At 35.9% G+C, this 18,918-nt stretch overlaps 2 protein-coding genes across 12 annotated transcripts in view; both read right to left on the reverse strand.

Moving 5' to 3' along the window:
- Positions 1 to 11,874, reverse strand: part of tnfrsf11a (tumor necrosis factor receptor superfamily, member 11a, NFKB activator) — a 13,514-nt gene extending 1,640 nt beyond the window's left edge. Inside the window, exons 1-9 of the mRNA XM_084102456.1 lie at positions 11,596 to 11,874; positions 6,664 to 6,736; positions 6,233 to 6,355; positions 6,000 to 6,146; positions 3,841 to 3,925; positions 3,370 to 3,446; positions 2,532 to 2,636; positions 2,390 to 2,439; positions 1,600 to 2,314 (exon numbers count right to left, since the gene is read on the reverse strand). Coding sequence (XP_083958582.1) covers positions 1,600 to 2,314; positions 2,390 to 2,439; positions 2,532 to 2,636; positions 3,370 to 3,446; positions 3,841 to 3,925; positions 6,000 to 6,146; positions 6,233 to 6,355; positions 6,664 to 6,736; positions 11,596 to 11,670 — 1,450 coding nt within the window. The 5' untranslated portion in view covers positions 11,671 to 11,874. The remainder of the gene's footprint in view (positions 1 to 1,599; positions 2,315 to 2,389; positions 2,440 to 2,531; positions 2,637 to 3,369; positions 3,447 to 3,840; positions 3,926 to 5,999; positions 6,147 to 6,232; positions 6,356 to 6,663; positions 6,737 to 11,595) is intronic.
- Positions 11,875 to 16,763: 4,889 nt separating this feature from the next.
- relch (RAB11 binding and LisH domain, coiled-coil and HEAT repeat containing) overlaps positions 16,764 to 18,918 on the reverse strand; it is a 51,376-nt gene continuing 49,221 nt past the window's right edge. For all 11 annotated transcript variants that reach the window (XR_014604501.1, XR_014604502.1, XR_014604503.1 and 8 more), the window contains one exon: positions 16,764 to 17,378. Coding sequence is in view for 8 of the 11 variants with exons in the window: in XM_084102947.1 (XP_083959073.1) it covers positions 17,258 to 17,378 (121 nt within the window). In the remaining 3 variants the exon portion in view is untranslated. The remainder of the gene's footprint in view (positions 17,379 to 18,918) is intronic.

The raw sequence follows: 18,918 nt of genomic DNA on the forward strand, positions 1-18,918 counted from the left end.
TTTCTGCATTTAAAAAAAAAAAAATATCAAAACGATAAACAATGCAGATTTATTTTTCACAGCCATCTTTGATCATATTTACCAAGGGGGCAAATAATTCTGACCAGCACTGTATATATATATATATATATATATATACTGTATTTATTTATATATATATATATATATATATATATATATATAGGCTATATATAAATGTAATAATATATAGACACACATATATTATATAAACAAAACTTACATATATATTTACAAACTTTTATGTTACAGTAGTTAACACTATTAACCCTGATTAGTAACACTCCTGGAAGTTGAAAATTTTAAAGGCTAAACATTTTGCATATTAATGTAACCATATTTAGTCATACAACTCAAGGAAACGGCTTTGTAGTCTTGCTGATGTCTTGCGTGTGAATACGCTGCACTACTACTTTAGATGTTTAGTGGTCTCCATAAATAGTCTACATTACAAACTGGAAGCTAATAATGCCACATAAGCACTGACATGGCAAAAAAAGCTGTGTTTGTGTCAATCCCTTTTGGGCAACGAAACAGCTTCCTTCCACTTAAAACTTCAACATGGGCAGATTATATGGTTCCTTTTTTTTTCTCTCCGAATATACACACAGACTATCAGTGACTCACATTTCACACATCTTTTAGTCATTTAGCCGCTATTCCATAATGGACCCTACTCCCACTCTTTGCTGTGGCTGCCTGCCATATTTTCACAAACACAACTTACTGGAATGCACATGACCTGAATGTGCTTGTTCTAATTATTAATACAAGATGTAATGCTTTATTCTATAGTGTTCAGGTTACTGTGTATTTACATAAGAAATGACTGAATAATACTAATGAGCTACACGTTTATACATTGTGTAATTCCTTTGCAGAGATGTAATTAATAACTATAGGATGAAATACGAGTAAAACAGACACTTTGAAATAACTTTATTGAAATGGAAACATTTATTTTGCCAATACTTATGAGTATAAATCTAAATAATAAATTATATAAAATTTAATATATATATATTCATTCATATTTATTATGTAGATTTTTATATATATTTTTACTATTATTTATACAAATAATTATGTTTTATATACAATTATATAATATTATTTATATATTAATTTATTAGTAGTAGTTACATTTATTAGTAAAGAAACATACACATATAATAAGGGCTGTTTTCTAGCACTTTTAAAGGTTTTACATAGGGATCCAGTGATCTAGAAATGCAATAAATAGTGAGTACCGGTAATTAATGCAATACATTTAATGCATACTGATCCAGTTTGTTAGCTCGGCCATCTGTTTCCAAAATGACTCCCACACTGCATTTTTAACCCTCTATAACTGAGAGGTCATGACTTTGATCGTTTCCCATCTTTCATCATATCATACTGTTTTTGCCCATTTGCAACAGAATCGCACGGCATTGGCTGTAAATCTGGCATAAGCGTGCCAAATGAGTTCAACAGAATCCTGTGTACTGGACTGTGACTAGCAACAGCTTCGAATACCTCAGATGCACAGACAACTTCTCATTTATTTTGTCAGGTTTTTTGCGTGTGTTAATGTCTTACCGGATGTGAGGGCGGCTTCTGAGCACTGGTTCTGGTACTCCGCGTCAGGGTCCGACAGTTTGCGGTCATCGCTGTGGATCAGTGAAAGGCCCTGGTCATTAGCGCTGACAGACGGCAAAGGGGGAACGGTGGTGGAGTCTATGCTGCAGCAACAAGGTTCGTTCTGTCTATACAGCCCCTCGACCAAACCTCGGTCCCCGTTGACGCCTCTCATCTCCGACATGGCTTCCTTGCCAGCAGGGCTGCTGTAGTCCAGGTAGAGATCCTGCGAGCGCTGCAGATCCACGTAATCGCACGCGGGAGGGCCGTCCAGCGAGCAGCTCTCACACAGCAGAGGCTCTTTCAGGCCGATAACCTGCACGTTTCCCGTGGCGTCCCCTGTCCTGCAGGAGCTGCACGACGCCAGGCCCGTGGCGACCAGCTGACTGCAGTCCTCGTTCTCTCCCACCTCTATGGGCTCCTTCATGGAAAGCACACAGCTGCAGGAGCTGCCCGACAGGGGGGACGACGGCCCGCATCCGGAGTCCACGCTGGAGCTCCCCGACGAGGTTTCGGCTCGGTCCTGGTCCTGTTCTTGGTCCGTGCAATCTGACATTTCTGGGATGGTTAATGTGGTGCTGGGACACATGATCAGGGACTCCGGAGGGGTTCTTTCTTGGCAGATTAAAGGGTGAGTTTGTAGACCGTTTCTAAAGTGATATGAAGTCACAGTTTCCTACAAGAAAGCAGGGTTGGTAAGTCTTCATGCATCGCTAGGTTTTGAAACAAGTTTTCAGATATTATCACTTACCTGTCGATTCCTACTTCCTTTTAGATTTTGGACGCAGGTGCGTAGATTCACTGTGGAGTCAGAGAATAAGCTTTAATTAACAAGATAGACAGGAATCTACCACAAATTGTAGCAAACAAACATGATCCTGAACAACATTTACCTGAGAGGAAGTTCAGCTTATCTTTGCAGCAAAACAAGAAGAGAACGACCAGAGATACCACGATGATGACTGAGAGGATGGCCACAAGAACCCAGGGTGTCATACCTGAGGAAGTTTAGGTTTATTCGTTACACCGGTCTGTGAAAGTTCTGTTATTCAGGTCATCATAGAGGGCTTAGTAAAGTTTGTCTCTGTTGCTCAATCACATTTATTGCTCTTGGATGAGAGGCGAAACTGCTTGAGCAACAAAGAAACATCCAGACTAATCCTACCAGACGTTAGAGATACCAGCCAACACATAAAATATGGGTTCCTAGTAATTTTTAGCTTTTTTTAAACCAATTTTACATTGACTTTTATAGTAATTTAACATTGCCAGATTAAAAAAAAAATATATATATAAATATATATGTATATATATATATATATATATATATATATATATATGTATATATATATATATATGTATATATATATATGTATGTATATATATATATATGTATGTATATATATATATATGTATGTATATATATATATATATATATATATATATATATATATATATATATATATATATATTTATTTATTTATTCAGTAAGAATCCTTAAAGAAATTTTTCGATTTTTTTTTAAAAGAATTTGGTGCATTGATTTCCAAAAGATGTGGCATAATTTCACATTATTGCTGTTTTTACTGTATTTTTGATCAAATAATTGCAGCTCTGGTGAGTAGAGTATAAGAGAATTCTTTCAAAAATATTCCAAAATATTCTTACCAACCCCAAACTTTTTTAATGGTAGTGTATAATAAAGATAAATAAAGATTTTCTATAACCTACCAGGAGAATGGAGTCCACACACTACATCTGTCTTAGTGCTTCCTGGCTGTTTTTCGGTCTTGCCAATAGCTTTACAACTGGAAGAGAATTTGACATATCAATACAAGACAGCCCAAATAGCCTGGCCACTTTTGGTTTGATCCGTCTCAATTTTCTCCTCTAAGAGCAACCACAAATGAAAGAAAGAAAAGGGGCTCTTTCTAGGGGAAGTGGTGGAGGAATTAATCATAATACCAGAGTGCGGTAAGACTGCGGGGGCTTTAAAAAATGACAGAGCATGCCTGAGACCTTCCCCAGACAAACAACGCCTGTGAGAATGAGAACTGTGACTTTGCAAATGAGCCCTGTTAAAGCATTGATCTGCATGTGTGACGCAGAGGACAGGCATCTTTGTGGCACACACTCCCAACTGTTGTTAAACCTATTGAGCTGTTATTGAGTTTTTAAGCTTAGATAGAGAGGCATACTCACTCTGTCCATTTCTTGCAGGATTCTACTGATATAGAATCTGAGAAAAATCCAGGTAGGCAAGTCACACAGGAAGCTCTGCCAGTCTCTAAAATGAAGAGAGAGTGATAAAGGATTATAGATAGAGACAGACTTATTACACAAATTAGCACACAATTAACACACATATTAAAATTTATTCTTATTTATCATATCTAGATTTTTTTATTCACTTTGGTACTATTTTCACAAGGTGTACATTTTTTAAAACTCTTAGTACTAATATCGCAACAGATCATCAAAAGTGTACTTTTTTTAAACTGTGACTGTTATTACAATACACAAAATCACTATTCTTTTCACAACACAAAATAAGTGTTTCATCTATATAAATAATTCATTCAACTGCCTTTCATAAAGCTCTTACTGTCAAACTTTTGATTTGCATCTCTTCTCGTTCAGTTCAATACATGTGTCTATTATTTAATCCAACTGAACCTAATGGTTGATCAATGAATCATTTGGTACACCTAGATATTGATTCTATAGACTGTTTCAATAGAACTTGTTCGCAATTTTCCGATATGGATTACCAAATGTAATGAATTCTTTTTACATAAGTGATTTATAGATAATAACCACCACTATGTCCAAAGTGTATGCACATGCATGTGTGTGTTTGTGCAAGAGAGAGAGAGAGAGAGAGAGAGAGAGAGAGAGAGAGAGAGAGAAATTTGCAATTGGTGAACATAAATCAGGATAGAGTTCAAGGGAGAGGAAATGCATCAAGGGAGACAGATGGCATCAAATACAGCATTTAACATTACAGTATGTATGCCATGTGATACTGTAAACAGATTACCATGCTAGAGATTGCCACATTACTGTAACTCACCTCTATAAATGTCAACTACAGTATAGATTCAGTCATATGGGACAGTGAGAGCATTTACTGTACTGCCAGCAAACTCTGTTCTAGCACAAAACTTCATGGCAGTTTCATAACTTCATCAAACCGTTTGATAACACACTAGATAGATACTATTACAAACATTATGGATTCAATTACATAAGTTAGGTCATGTAAGTGTATTTTCTACAGTATTTTCTACTGTAATTATTTCACCAACAAGGGTGATTTGAAACATGTATCTTGCATTGTCTGCTGTTGAATGAACTGATTATTAAAAGTATTAAATTTAAAGAAGATCATACTGTTGTGTTTCGGTGATTAAACCAAATGTTCTCATTACATATTACAATAATGACCTAAAATGTGTATAACTGTAATGAAAGCATGGGATCGGGTTTTGAAAGAATTACTAGCTGTGTTACAGGTGTGATCCGTTTAAGTTTTTGTACAAAGAGTTTTGAAAATGTACACCTTACTTGTGAAAATAGTACCAAAGCAGAAAAAAAAACTGTAACTTTATTTCCTTTTTATTTTTCATACTCATTTTCTTCTCATTTGTATTTCTGTTTTTAGCATCTTATTTACTTCCTGGTGTATAATGTCTATTGCATTGTCCTGTTCAATTTGTTATATAAGTAGTGAAAATATTGTAAATGCCAATCAAGCCTGGATGGACGGACGGACGGATAGGTAAATAGACAGATGGATGGATAGATAAATAGACAGATGGATGGATGGATGGATGGATGGATGGATGGATGGATGGATGGATGGATGGATGGATGGATGGATGGATGGATGGATGGATGGATGGATGGATGGATAGATAGATAGATAGATAGATAGATAGATAGATAGATAGATAGATAGATAGATAGATAATCTACAAAGTGTAAATGTCAAGATACTAATGATAAAATGTAAACTACAGTGTGTCCACATTCATTTCTGAGAACTGTATTATGATGTTCCTTTCAATTTGGCACTAAACCTCGTGCTCCACACCACAAAACTGGAACAGCCACTGATTTACTGCACTCTCAATTACGGGTACACTTCATCTATCTATAAGCCACATGATTAATGTCTCCCACATTAAACTTCGGAATGAACTTACTAAAGGGATAGTTCACCCTAAAATGAAAATTCTGTCATCATTTTCACACCTTTGTGAACTATCCCTTCATGATTTACCAGAGTAAGAATCTTTCTCATTTGCCCGTAAACATGTTCCTGATGAACTTTGTGTAGAGTGACGACAAGCTCTTACCACCCATCACGACTCCTTCTCCCGCGGGACATGTTTGAATGGCCTCACAGTACTCGCAGTTGATCAGAGAGCAGTGGAAGCCCTGCTTGCACCGACACGGTTCTGCCGCGGTGGGGTTGTATGGAAGGGTACGGTTAAATCCTTTCCCTGCAGAGGAAGATTGATGGCAGGTGTTAAGAAATAATGCGAAATCAAACCATACTCTTTTTTTACACGCATTATGTGACACTGACCCTCATCGCAGAACTTCTGACGAATACACTTAGTGTCACTGTTCCAGTCCGGCTGATACTCATCACGGGCGCAATCACGGCACATTGTCGGACTCCCGTCGCAATGGGAAACAATGTATTTTCCTGCATTCAAAGGAAAATCTTACTGAACTAAAGATGTAAAATGGGTTTGCAAAAGGTCAGTTAATACATATATTCTATATTTTTTTTGGTAGAAGGAAGTCATGGTATGTTATAGTTGTTTTGGGTGTGTGAAGGCCTCTTCCTCTTTCCCTCATCCTTCTGCTTTTTCAAATGGGAAAAAACAGCAAATTTTGACCTGATCTTGTTTTTCCCAGACATCAGCTTCACTCACACCATGAAATGAATGAATGAATGAACGGATGGGTTGTCCTTCATAGTATAATTAACTAGTCTGTATTACTGCTCACCTGGTTCACATTTTTGGCAGCATCCCCCATTGTGCTCGTACTCGTTCTGTTGGCAGCTTATGGCCAGTCCTGCCTGAAATGAAATGTTTAACAATAGTTCAACGAACGCGTTGGCTCTTGTATGATAAAATGCTTGTGATGTTCCTCATTTTTAAGTCACTTTGCATAAAAGCGTTTGCAGATGAAGTCACATCAACAGCAACAAAGATGACTACAACTAATATCATAGTAAGATATAGTAATATGATAAGGTCACCCATGGGAGGTTTTTATATTATTTTTTATGTTTACCATGAGAGAGAGGTAATCAAAATACGAGATCTGGTGTCATCGCAAAAAAAGAATAATTTGTTAAAATATTAATAATGCAATAATCAAAATCTGTCTGTTTTATATTACATTTACACTACCTGTCAAAAGAAATGAATTACACTACCTTTTTTTTAAAATATATAAATAAATTAATACTTCCGCATATGAGATGTCTTTCAAATACATGAAATATTCTTTCCAACCCCAAACTTAAAATCTATATTTTAAGAATGGTAGTGTATTTTCGTTTGCTGATATTTTCTTTCCATTCCAATATAAAACAAACAGCAATCTTCAATTTTCCAAGCTAGGTTTATAATAGCTTTTAACCAAAGGGTCCAGACTTTTAGTCAACATAAAGTAATTTCCCATTCATTTTGAACAGTCCATTTATTATTGTACTATTGTGAAATGGGCTTTCTTGAAAAAAATTAATAATTGATGCAGTGGCATTCAGACATTTTGTCTTGTGTCTTAAGCATTCAAATACTTTTTTAGGGTCACTATATCTCTAGTCCGTTGGGTGATTTACACAGTAACTCAAAAACTACACAAAGTTTGGCATGTTGAAATCTAAATGTTGGCTCTCAGAATGAGAATCTTCAAGGCATAATCATCATTTGAGTGGTAAAAGCATCAGAGAATGAAAGAGAGTGGGGGAGTGTGTGTATGTGTATGTGTGGAGGGGGTGTATTGCCCAATTCGGAGGAAGAAAAAAACAAGAAGAAAAGCCCAAAAAAAAAAACCCACCCACATCCCTCCAGATACCACAATGGCATTCCACGGTTTAACAGCAGGGCAGAATTAAATGCAATCCTTTAATTCAGCGTAAATCTGAGGAAAAAACGTCCGTAACTCATATAAAAGACAATAAAAAAGAAAATAGTGCCAAGCTCAGCACACTGGGCTCTCGGCGAAGGTGGAAAGGACTTGGCTTGGAAGTGTTTCTTAGGTAGAAATAATGCTCAAATTCAACTTTTTTGCACAGCACCGTAAAAAAAAAGAAAGAAATGTTTTCAAATCAGCACCACTGGCAAAGCCTTAGTTTTCTGTTTTCTAGCCAACATATACAATATGGATTTTAAAATGCGAGAAATGGAAGAGAAATCATTTTTGTTGGGGACTATAGAAGATGATTTATGAAATATGAATGCTCTCTTTATCTCTCTAAAACGGAAAAAAAACAGAAGCAAAAATTTTCCTATGTGACAAGAATCAATGGATTTATCCATCATCAGAACAATCCATGAATATCATGGAAATTCATGGGGAAATAATCCTTATCAGATTTGTTGATGACAACAAGCTCTGTCAAAACAAGTGACTAGTGCAGTTCACTATTCAACAAAAAATCAGGAAGGAAAACACAAATTTATTCAAATGATGAAATTTGTCTTTTTATGAAACTCAATATAAAACAATGATATTTACTCTAATGAAAATCATGAAATGAAACATGAAACGTGTGTACTTGAAAATAATCTCCTTTTTGTTTTTGTTAAGACGTTGATCATAGTTAAAGATGTTATTCTGAGGGTTTTTCTACCACTGCTGAAAAACCTAAAGGCCTTTTGATTGAAAAAAACACAGGAAACCAAAGGAATGTTTACAGTTCATTTCTGAACCTACATTTGAATGTAAGGCTATACTCAGGCAACACAACATATTTTCATTGACTAAATATATAAGATCATGGTCAGTGACGCCCTGAAAAATTACATGTTAGAAAATATACACCGGACATTGAGAAATCTTTTCTCACAAGGTCTCACCATTTTGAGCTGCATATGGCAACAGCACTATAGAGTTCACTACCGATTCAGTTGCTTTCCTTTGCATTCATTCTGTTTATGAATGCAAAGGAAAAGATAACAGTGAGGTAACAAACATAAAGCTATGCTGTGTTAACGATACTCAAATAAGTCAAATAAAATAAAATCTAAACAAAAAAAACTGAATCTGAAGAAAATTATTCTCCCTATGGAAGGTTGAAAGAGGAAGCACCATTTCCAGAATTAAGTTTCCAGATACTGACATTTTCTTTCATAACTCTACAACCTGGCAAACACAAGTTCAGGCCTGCGTGTGATGCAACAGAAAACATGTTAAAACTTTTGACCTGACAGGACATTAGACAACTAAGACAATTGAATGAATGAATGAATGAATGAATGAATGAATGAATGAATGAATGGATGAACGAACAAACAAATGAATGAATGAATGAATGAATGAATGAATGAATGAATGAATGAATGAACGAATGGATGAATGGATGAATGAATGAATGAATGAAAATGGGCTTTGACAAAATAATACATATCAGTAAAATTTGCTCATTTCACAAATCAGAATACAGAAATATGTTACAAAATTCCTATATTAGGGATTTTCTTAACGTTTACATGGGAAAACATTTCACTGCATCCTGTGGCCAAATTAAATCAAAAAGGTTATATGTAAATGCAGTTTGGAGTTTTACACAATTCCTGGGAATGTATTGATAATTTACATTTGATAAGCATAAAATTTACATTTGGCTGAAAAATCCAATGATTCCTTATAAACAAAACCCCCACACACTTCACACTTTTGGTTAAGAAGACCATCCAAAACACTGAAAAAAGCAGAATCCCGGAAAAATTTACATGGAGTTCCCCTCAAAGTGTGCAACAATTCAGCGAAAAGTACAGAAAAGCTAATATCTGACCAAAATCTGCTCATGACAGGGAAGGAAAGAGTTTGGATGCGTCTCAAAACCCAGTGAGCGGATAGTAGGGTACATTTTTGGACATCGTGAGCTAATTTGCCATGCAGTCAAATGTCTAGTCTAGGTATGTCTATTCAATTTTGAGACACAGACTGCTTAGCGGTGGGATATCCCAATATCCCTGTGAAAGATCAAGTTACATAGGCCTACTTAGGAATTGTAATTAACAAAGACCAGAAAACAAAATGTAAACTAAATTTCGATAATGAAAACCCAAAGGAAACTCAATTCTTGGCTGCAGAGAGACTTGTCAATAAGAGGAAGAATTCTACTCTAGAATTCTAACGTATGCAGCTCTCTCCTTGGAGGTCCCTGTCAAACTCTCTAATTTAATAAGCAGATGCTCATGGTCCCTAATATACAAACACAACTTTTCCACACACAGATATTACTTTATCTCATAAGTATATGCTTACCAATAAAGCAAAAGAAATACAATTTTAATTAATTCACAAATGTTACCCAACCAAAGCCTTTCTTAGGAAATATAAGTCAGACATTGAAGTGAATTGTCACTTCTCCTAAGGAAGATGTCATTCACTTGTTTTGGCAATGTACCCACACAGAGAAAATTTGGTCAGATTTGTCAATGTTTATCCAATCTTATTTTGTAAGTGACTTTTCTTTCTGTTTTAAAGATGTTTTCTTTGGTTTGTTTGACTACTCAAAAGAGAAAACAGGACAATATATTGCATAATTTGTGTTTCCTTCTAGCTAAATTTCACATACATAAGCAAAAATGTACTGGCTCTAAACCTTTCTATTCTCTATTCAAAGATGATCTAGACATGGAAACTATCCAAAGCTCTGTTAATCCCAAAGCATTGGAAACTATCTCTATATTCATCCGTTTTGTCCTCTTAAGGTAAATGCATTGCATTGCATTGTTCTTGTTTTTTTTGGGTTTTTTTACCCTGGCAACTTATTTGTGTCTGTGTATCTTTTTGTCTTTTTTTGTTTTGTTTTTTCCATGTCTATCTGTATTGCTTTAATGCTTTGTAATGTTTAATAAAAATAAATAAATAAATAAAGTGATGGGATATTCAACTCATTTCAGCGAAACGGTTCTTTTGAACAGTTCATTTAATGAACCGGTTAAAAACGAAACGATTCATTAATTCTCTTGACATCATTTGGATTTAACTAGTTTAGTTTGTTGCAGCCATAATCTTAAATTAAGTATAATCACATTAAACAATGTTAAAATATCCTACATCACTTACAAAAAAAAAAAAAAAAAAAATGCTTAAAAAATCGTTTCGTGTGCGTGTTGATACAACTGTCTGTCAATAAAGTCACAAATTTACACTGTGTTTTATTTGTAACATTTCCGCCATTCGGCTAGGCCTGTTACTGTTCGCCCCCCAAAAAACTTAGCATAGCCTAGGCTACTGATCGCCCCATCAGTCAAATCTTCACTCCAAGTGCTCTTACATTACCGAGTCTCGGCTCATTAATTCGAACTAGGCATTTTCGAAAGGCAGAGACTGTTTTGTTCACGGTTCAATGAGCAGCTTTGAGCTGTTAACACAAGAACCGTTTGGGCCGATTCAGTCAGATCGAACGAAGCGATTAGACCGGTTCTAAAGATTCACTGCAAAGGTCCGACTCAAAAGAAGTCGTTCGCGAATCTTACATCGCTAAATGTACACAAACCATTTTCCCAACAAAGTGCTGAAATGAATAGTTGAATAAGGCAATTTGGCATTGTGAGGATGAGGATTTTTCCAGTAAAAAGAGTGGAAAAATAATAATTTCCCGGTCATAATAAATTCCCGGTTTATAATAGCCTTATCCCGTGCCATTCAAAAATAAAGTTTGGTTTACAGGAATCATTCGCAAAAGCATACCTGCGTGCACAGAGCAAGGACGAAGTGTGTGATCCATCCTTGAAATATCCAACTAGCTGAAAAATTCACTCTCATTATTCTAAACTTTAAAACTCTGTAATCTCAGCTTCACTATTGTTGTATTGTCCAGTGAGGATCAGCTGCAGACGTCTGTGCGCTCTGGGATGAAGGGATGAAGCTCCAGACTGCTGTAGTTCATTCCCAGCGAGCATGTCCCATGATGTTCCCTCACCCACGCCTCGACTGCTGCTCTCCTTGTGTTTCCACTGCACTACAGTCATGTGGAAGCTGCTCAGTTTCTTACACGCTCCTCCCAGTTCTCGTAATCAAAGTATTCCACATATAAACGGGGTGACGTTCATAACAACCAGACAATCACGGCTGCACTTTATTTTACAGTACGTGCACTTACAGTGTACATATGAATGGACTGGGCAATATAAGATAACTACATGGGTTAAGGTTAATTTAGGGGTCAGTTCAGGGTTAGTAGCTAGTTATTAGTTATTGCAATTGATAAGTAGGCTACATCATACATAGTATGGATGGGTAACATTACTGTAAAATAAAGTGCTGCCACAATCATTATCTGTCATTATTGTTCAATTCTGTAGCACTTTGGTGCAGTGAAGATGAAATAAATTACTTTTGAAGTCGTATAAGGTAGCGTGAAAACCCCATAAATCAAAAGTTTAAGATATCTATGCAACAGCTCTGTGCTGGAATACTGTATCCTAATGGAATTCACTTGACTTGCCATTCCATTTCCAGTGTGGTGAGTGAACCTAAAATAAAATCAGCCATGATTTCTGACATCTATCTAAATGTTTAAACGTGTTATGCAAAATAGGGGAAAATATGGGAGTATACTGTAGCCTACAGAATTTAAGAAGTAAGTATTAAATTTTAAACACAATATAAAAAAAATGATATGATCAATAAGTCATGACAACATTAGGTTTTTACATTGTGAGCAATTTTCAACTTTTTTTCGTATGTTATGCAAGATTCAACTCATTTTGAAGTCAGTTTAATGTAATTTAAGTTGAAATGACTTTTTCTTTTTTTCTTTTTTACAATCAACTTGGATGTAATCTTGTTACAATCTTGTTGGCAGCAACTTATGGTAAATCCCCCACTACACTGATTTTCATCCAATCAAATGTTAGGTTGGCAGAACTCAAATGATGCGCAGGAGTGTGTATTTTACAATGTTTCAAACAAGGCTTATCCAGTCAGATTTTATAACCGTTTTATTAAAAAGTTGGCATAAGTAAATAAATATTTAATTGGACCTACTATTTTTAACACAAGAGCGGGTGCAGCCATTTTTCACTTTGATTGGTTTTGTGGTCCTGGACCAGAGAGTTCTACAATTCTCAGAGGAATAATAACATATAGCTAAATGATAAATGTTTCAGATTAAACTTATGGTCCACTAGTGTGTGGTCTCTCTGAGCAGAAGGTCACTCTATTTAATGCTAAACTGTGAGTTGTTTGCCTGTAATTCTTATCTTGCTTAACTGCCAACTCATAATTGCTCACTTGGCATCTGTCTTAGAGGGTAAATGGAGCAGATACATGTAGCAATGCTTTTGGGACATAGGTGGGGTGTTTGAAATATTGCCAGAAGTTTCTCTAATATACTCTCGCTTTCAAACACAAAAAATGCTGCCGTGTCTGTTCCTTTAAGCCCTCGCTGCCTGCTTTGAATAACAGTCATCAGTAAAGCTCAAGGGCATGTTTCGGCATCCATGCGCTCTCCTCCATGCTACCAATGTACCCTGCATGCAAATCAGGTGTACTGTGTCCTCAATTCCTGGAGACTTTTCAAAAGCTGCTGTCAGGCAGTTGTAGAGATGTCATAATAGACAGATTGTTCCAGCATGAAAACAAAAACAACACCCAACCAACCCAGCCTGATGTGAATATGTTATGATTTTCATGTTATGAATTCAAATTCATCCTGATATTTTTTAGGGGGCATAGTCAAGAAAAGTCAGGGTGATGCATGATATCCTGGTATTATAACAAAGAAAAAAAAGTCTCTTTTAAGGAATTAAAGGAGCTGTATGTAAGAAATGTATTTCAATTAATCATAAAATGGCCCTGATATGTCACTAGACATTAAGAAATCATGTTCATTTCAAATACTTATATCACTGACAACAGTAGTACGGCCCGGATATTGTCATTTAAAAAGTGAAGTTGCAGCCCTCAACTGATGTTGATGTTGTCATGTTGTGTTTTGGCTTGATGCTCCACCCTCCACCTATCTACCAATCACGAAGTCAGTAGTGTTTCGGCATCCGGGTTGCCAGCTCTGCTCTAGTTACCACAGCTACGTGTCAGCCTACGTTCCTGCTGGATCCTGCAGCCTATCTGGCAACCTCGAGTCAGGGGGGAGGGGGAGGGGATACACCGCTCTACAGTAATTTGAAAGTGATTGCAGTACCAGTTTTGGCCACAATCTTACATACGGCTCCTTTAAATGCTTTGAAAGAAAACCATAAAAAAGTACTGTAGTTTGGTATAATTTTTCATCATTTGTAAAAAAAAAGAAAACAAAAGCTTCACTGCTTTTTAAAATGTCAAAAACTTGCTTGCGAAATCAAAGTTGTGTGGTGCAACCAGTATAAATGTATAGAACAGGAAATGACATCACTGAGAGAGCATCTGCAGACCCTTATGACTGTCAAGGTCAGCAAGTCTCTTAAAATATAAATATGGAAGCCATTTCCACAACATATGAACAAAAGTCATCATAATTATGACAAACTCACAATTATTACATAAAATGTCAAAACTATGATATAGTCATACTTATGAGATAAATCAAAATTGACAAATGGAAAAGTTGTCATAATTGATGTAAAAGGACAAAATTAGACACCAAGTCAAAATTATGAAAGTCAAAAGTAGAAAGTATAAGATACTAATTCATAAATTAGTTGAAATTATGAGATGTCGAAATAAAATGCTACTCATAATTATGAAACAAGTCAATTATGACATTGAAATGTATCTAATAAAACAACTTTGTCATAATTATGTCTTCTCATTTTGACTTTTCGGAATAATTTCAATTTACACCATGTAATAAGGACTTCATATAATTGTACTTTTATCAATTGATCTTTTGTCATAAGGCAAGTGTTATGAAACTGCTCCAAGAAACGAAAGTTAAGGATCCAAAAGCAGTATTTATTAAAAGGGTAACCCACAATCGTAATCCACATCCATGCAAAGGTCATACACAAATTAACAATCCAAACAATGACTGAAATAAGGGAAGATGTAAACAGGGAAATCCAAAAGGCCAGGCAGAGACTTAAAAAAACAAAACAAGACATGGGCAAACCAGAATACAAGGCTCAGTGATTCAGTACCAACAACAGACATGCAAGATCTAGCAGTGACTGATAGATCGGGCTTTATATAGGGTGAGCTAATGAGACACAGCTGAAAACAATAATGGAAGATGAGTCCAGGCAAAGGTTGGGAAATGAAGTCTTTGATGGAATGGCAAAAGCCTGTTGGGGACCACCTTAATGGCTTCATGTGCGACATTCATAGCGACCCGGAACTCTGGCGGGGCAGCCATCTTGTGAGGAAACCACAAGACTGGCGAAACAGAAGTATTTTTATTAAAAGGGTAATCCACATCCATGCAAAGGTCATAAACAAATAAACAATCCAAACAATGACTGAGATAAGGGCAAAGGTAAATGGGAAATCCAAAAGGCCATGCTGAGAATGAAAACCAGAAGACATGGCTCAAAGTACCAAAACACATGCAAAACCTAGCAGTGACTGATAGACCGGGCTTTATATAGGGTGAGCTAATGAGACTAATGAGAAACAGCTGAAAACAATAATGGAAGATGAGTCTGGGGAAAGGATGATGGGAAATGAAGTATTTGATGGAATGGGAACAGTCGTGATGGAGTGCCCCCTGTTGGCTCTCAAGGGCACTCCAGCTGGGGATCGTGACAGTAAACTTTATCATTGTCTTTTTTAATCTCAGAATGACTTATCTTATAAATTCCATCTTTTATGCCATAATTATAATTTACCAAATGCATGATTCTTTTCCTTATGTGGCAGAAATGGACTTTTGTCATTGAGCCATTTTGTCTGGTTAAAACCAGATCCAGGCCAGTCTGCCGTATCTACCAGTAAATAAATACAAAATTCATCCTCCCACCTGCAAAATGTATATTTGATTCACTCACAAATATGCATGTGTTTTTAAGTTTTAGGAGAGGAACCCAGGCGGATACGGACACTTTCCAAAACCCTTCGCTTTATAGTTTGCCATCAGAGTGGTCGCATGTTGGCTAGAACTCAAAGCTTTTTAGTTCCCGTTCGCCGTCTTGTTATGCACTCAGTCAACAGCACAACAGGAATAAAAACACGGAGAGGCGGAATGTTCCCGTGGTTTTAGGCAGCCACTCTCTCCGGGTTTGGAAATGTTCCTGACGTCTGACTCACAATCCTCTTCAACTCTTGCCCTGCTCTCATGAGTAACTTATCCCTGCTGATGAAATTTCCATATACTACTGTACATCGGCTCCAAATCATGCGGTCACCTCGTGCTAACTAAAATATTTCATGCAAATACCAGCTTTGTTTTCTTTTTCTTTGAGTTGAAAGAAAAAAGAAAAGTTAGGCTTGTGATAAGGGTAAACACAAAAGTTAAAAATTAAAATATGCAAATTTCGTTTTCCTTCAGTCAATAAATGATTCACACAAAGGCTTCTGCAGAACCGTACCAGTATTTTCTCCCGCCAACTGCTGACCATGTGATCAAGAGGACCTTGAACTTTGGAACCTTTATTCCAAAAGTGGAGGAAAACAAGCCCACGTCTTTGTAGTTTAAGTTTTTTTTTGGTTGGTTTTCAAGGCCATGCGTTTATTGTAGTAACACCTGCAGAAGTTTAAAATATGCGTCACAATTCAGTTGCATTAGGGACATGCTGTGTGTAAACTGATATGAACCTCTGAGTCAGATAACATGAGGAACACACAATGTGCTACTGATTTGCTGTATCAGTACTTAAGTACAGATTTATTATGATTGTTGTCAAGCCAGATGTCTGAGAAAGCAAAGAATCATCTAAAAGACAATCTTAAAGAGTTCAAGAGACAACACACAGAATCAGAAGTACATAAGTACACAAGTGGTCTTCGCTTTTTATTTATTTTATGACACGAATGTTCAAATATACATGATATTGGGTACTGTTCTCTCAATTCACTGTATTTTACAGTTATTTACTGTTGGAGCATATCCAAAATAAGAGAAACAAATCCCCGGACAATTTTACACACTTATAGAAAATTTTATCCAGAGACACGGCAACACATAAAAGTCGAGACAAGGAAGGAATCATTGTTTTGATTTCATAAAGTTCACATTGTCAAAAACAAAAACAAATGTAGTGATGTAAATAAGCCTCTGAAATAAAATCGAAATAAAAAAAATGGAAAACATTGAAACAAGAGTGCAAATTTCTTTGGAGGCTGGAATAAATTTAAGACATAAATATGTTAAAAATACAGCCTATCAAATCAAAGACGAACAAAAGAAAGGCAGACGATTGACTTCAAGTAGGAGATCCCAGAAAGTGGAGGATCATGGGAAACACCCGAGCAGCTCTCATTTCTTCCTCTGGAAAACATTAGCCAGCATGGCACCGGAGGTGGTCAGCTGACCCATCTTACTTAGAAACTTGGTCTTCGCATCTTCGCCCACCAGACTCGCTGCAATAGAGATGGACCTGGAAGGGGACAGCACGGCATTCGAGGGTTAGAAAACGGTTTCTATTTCTTTGCGGCTGGAACAACATATAAAAGTATGACAATCTCAGGTACTGATTATGTGCTTTATTTAAGGTTAAAATAATTTATTGTGATTTTGAAAGTCATTTTGTGTGACCTTTATAGCCATACTAAAAGCGACACGTGATAATTCACCTCAGATCTTGAAAATAAATAAAAGGAAACAAGAATGTTCAAACTGTGAACTCAATGCGACCAAACAAGTGTATTCTATGACGATGATTGTTTCAGTCACTCAGTACTTATTATTAAAGGGATAGTTCACCCAAAAATGAAAATTATTTTATTTTGGAACGACATCGGGGGGTCGTGGGGAGTAATTAATGACAGAATTGAATTTTTTAGGACCGGTATATCGTGCAACACTAGTGTGGACAAGCACACATTGCTTGTCGCTGGAATCGTATCGCGTCACGTCTGGTTAGGATAAAGTGTTACGTGGATATGTACAATAGACTATAAGTCTTGGTGATTCATTTTTGATTATTCAGCTCAAACGGTCAATTTCATTTAACTCTTAATTCTACTATTCATTTGCATCCTCACTCTCTGCGTGGCATTTGCCATATATTAAAATATGTCTGTAAAAATAAGAGATTTATCACAATTTATTATAAAAATATAAAATATCATGCTTCCTTGTAATTATTTAATGCAAAACATGACTTGATTATACACAAGTTATTAATGTTTTTGAAAGAAAGCTCTTATGTACACCAAAGCTGCATTTATTTTACTTAAAAATACAGTAACCGTAATATTGTGAAATATTATTAATTTAAAACAACTATTTTCAATTTTAAATGTAATTTATTCCTGTCATCAAAGCTGAATTTTCAGCATTATTACTCCAGTTTTCAGTGTCACATGATCCTTCAGAAATCAATCTTATATGCTGATTTGGTGCTCATGAAACATTTCTTATTATTATCAATGTTGAAAACAGTTTGTTGTGCTGCTTAATATTTTTGTGCATTTGCTTTTCAGGATTATTTGATGAATTTCTTTTGCTTTTTTTTTATTTGTGATATATCCGTTACAACCTTTGGTCGATCAGGTGTGAATCCAAATTTTCAAGGTCATGCAATTGCAAGATGGCACATAAATATTGTTGATAAATAGAATATTTTAACACCATCTCTGTTTTATGATCATACCCAAACGTGGATAAACCCCCCCAAAATTTTATAAATCAAACACTTTATGTATTAATAAGCATCACTGCTATATCACCAACATGTTTTGTTCTCTAAAACATACTAAATATATTTCTCTCACCCAACTAACTAAATATAGAAATCCTGGATAACTCATGGCAGAACAACCTACACCATTTGTGAGAGACAGATTCAAACTGATGTATCATGGCTTGTCGTGACAGTCGCAATGACAGACTTCACTGCATTTATAAAGTTCAAACATTTATAAATATCTCACAGAGGCATGGAACAAAACCACTGGAAGCGTTGCTTAGACACC

The sequence above is a fragment of the Abramis brama genome (assembly GCF_963993115.1).
Source record: "Abramis brama genome assembly, chromosome: 24".
NCBI lineage: Eukaryota > Metazoa > Chordata > Actinopteri > Cypriniformes > Leuciscidae > Abramis > Abramis brama.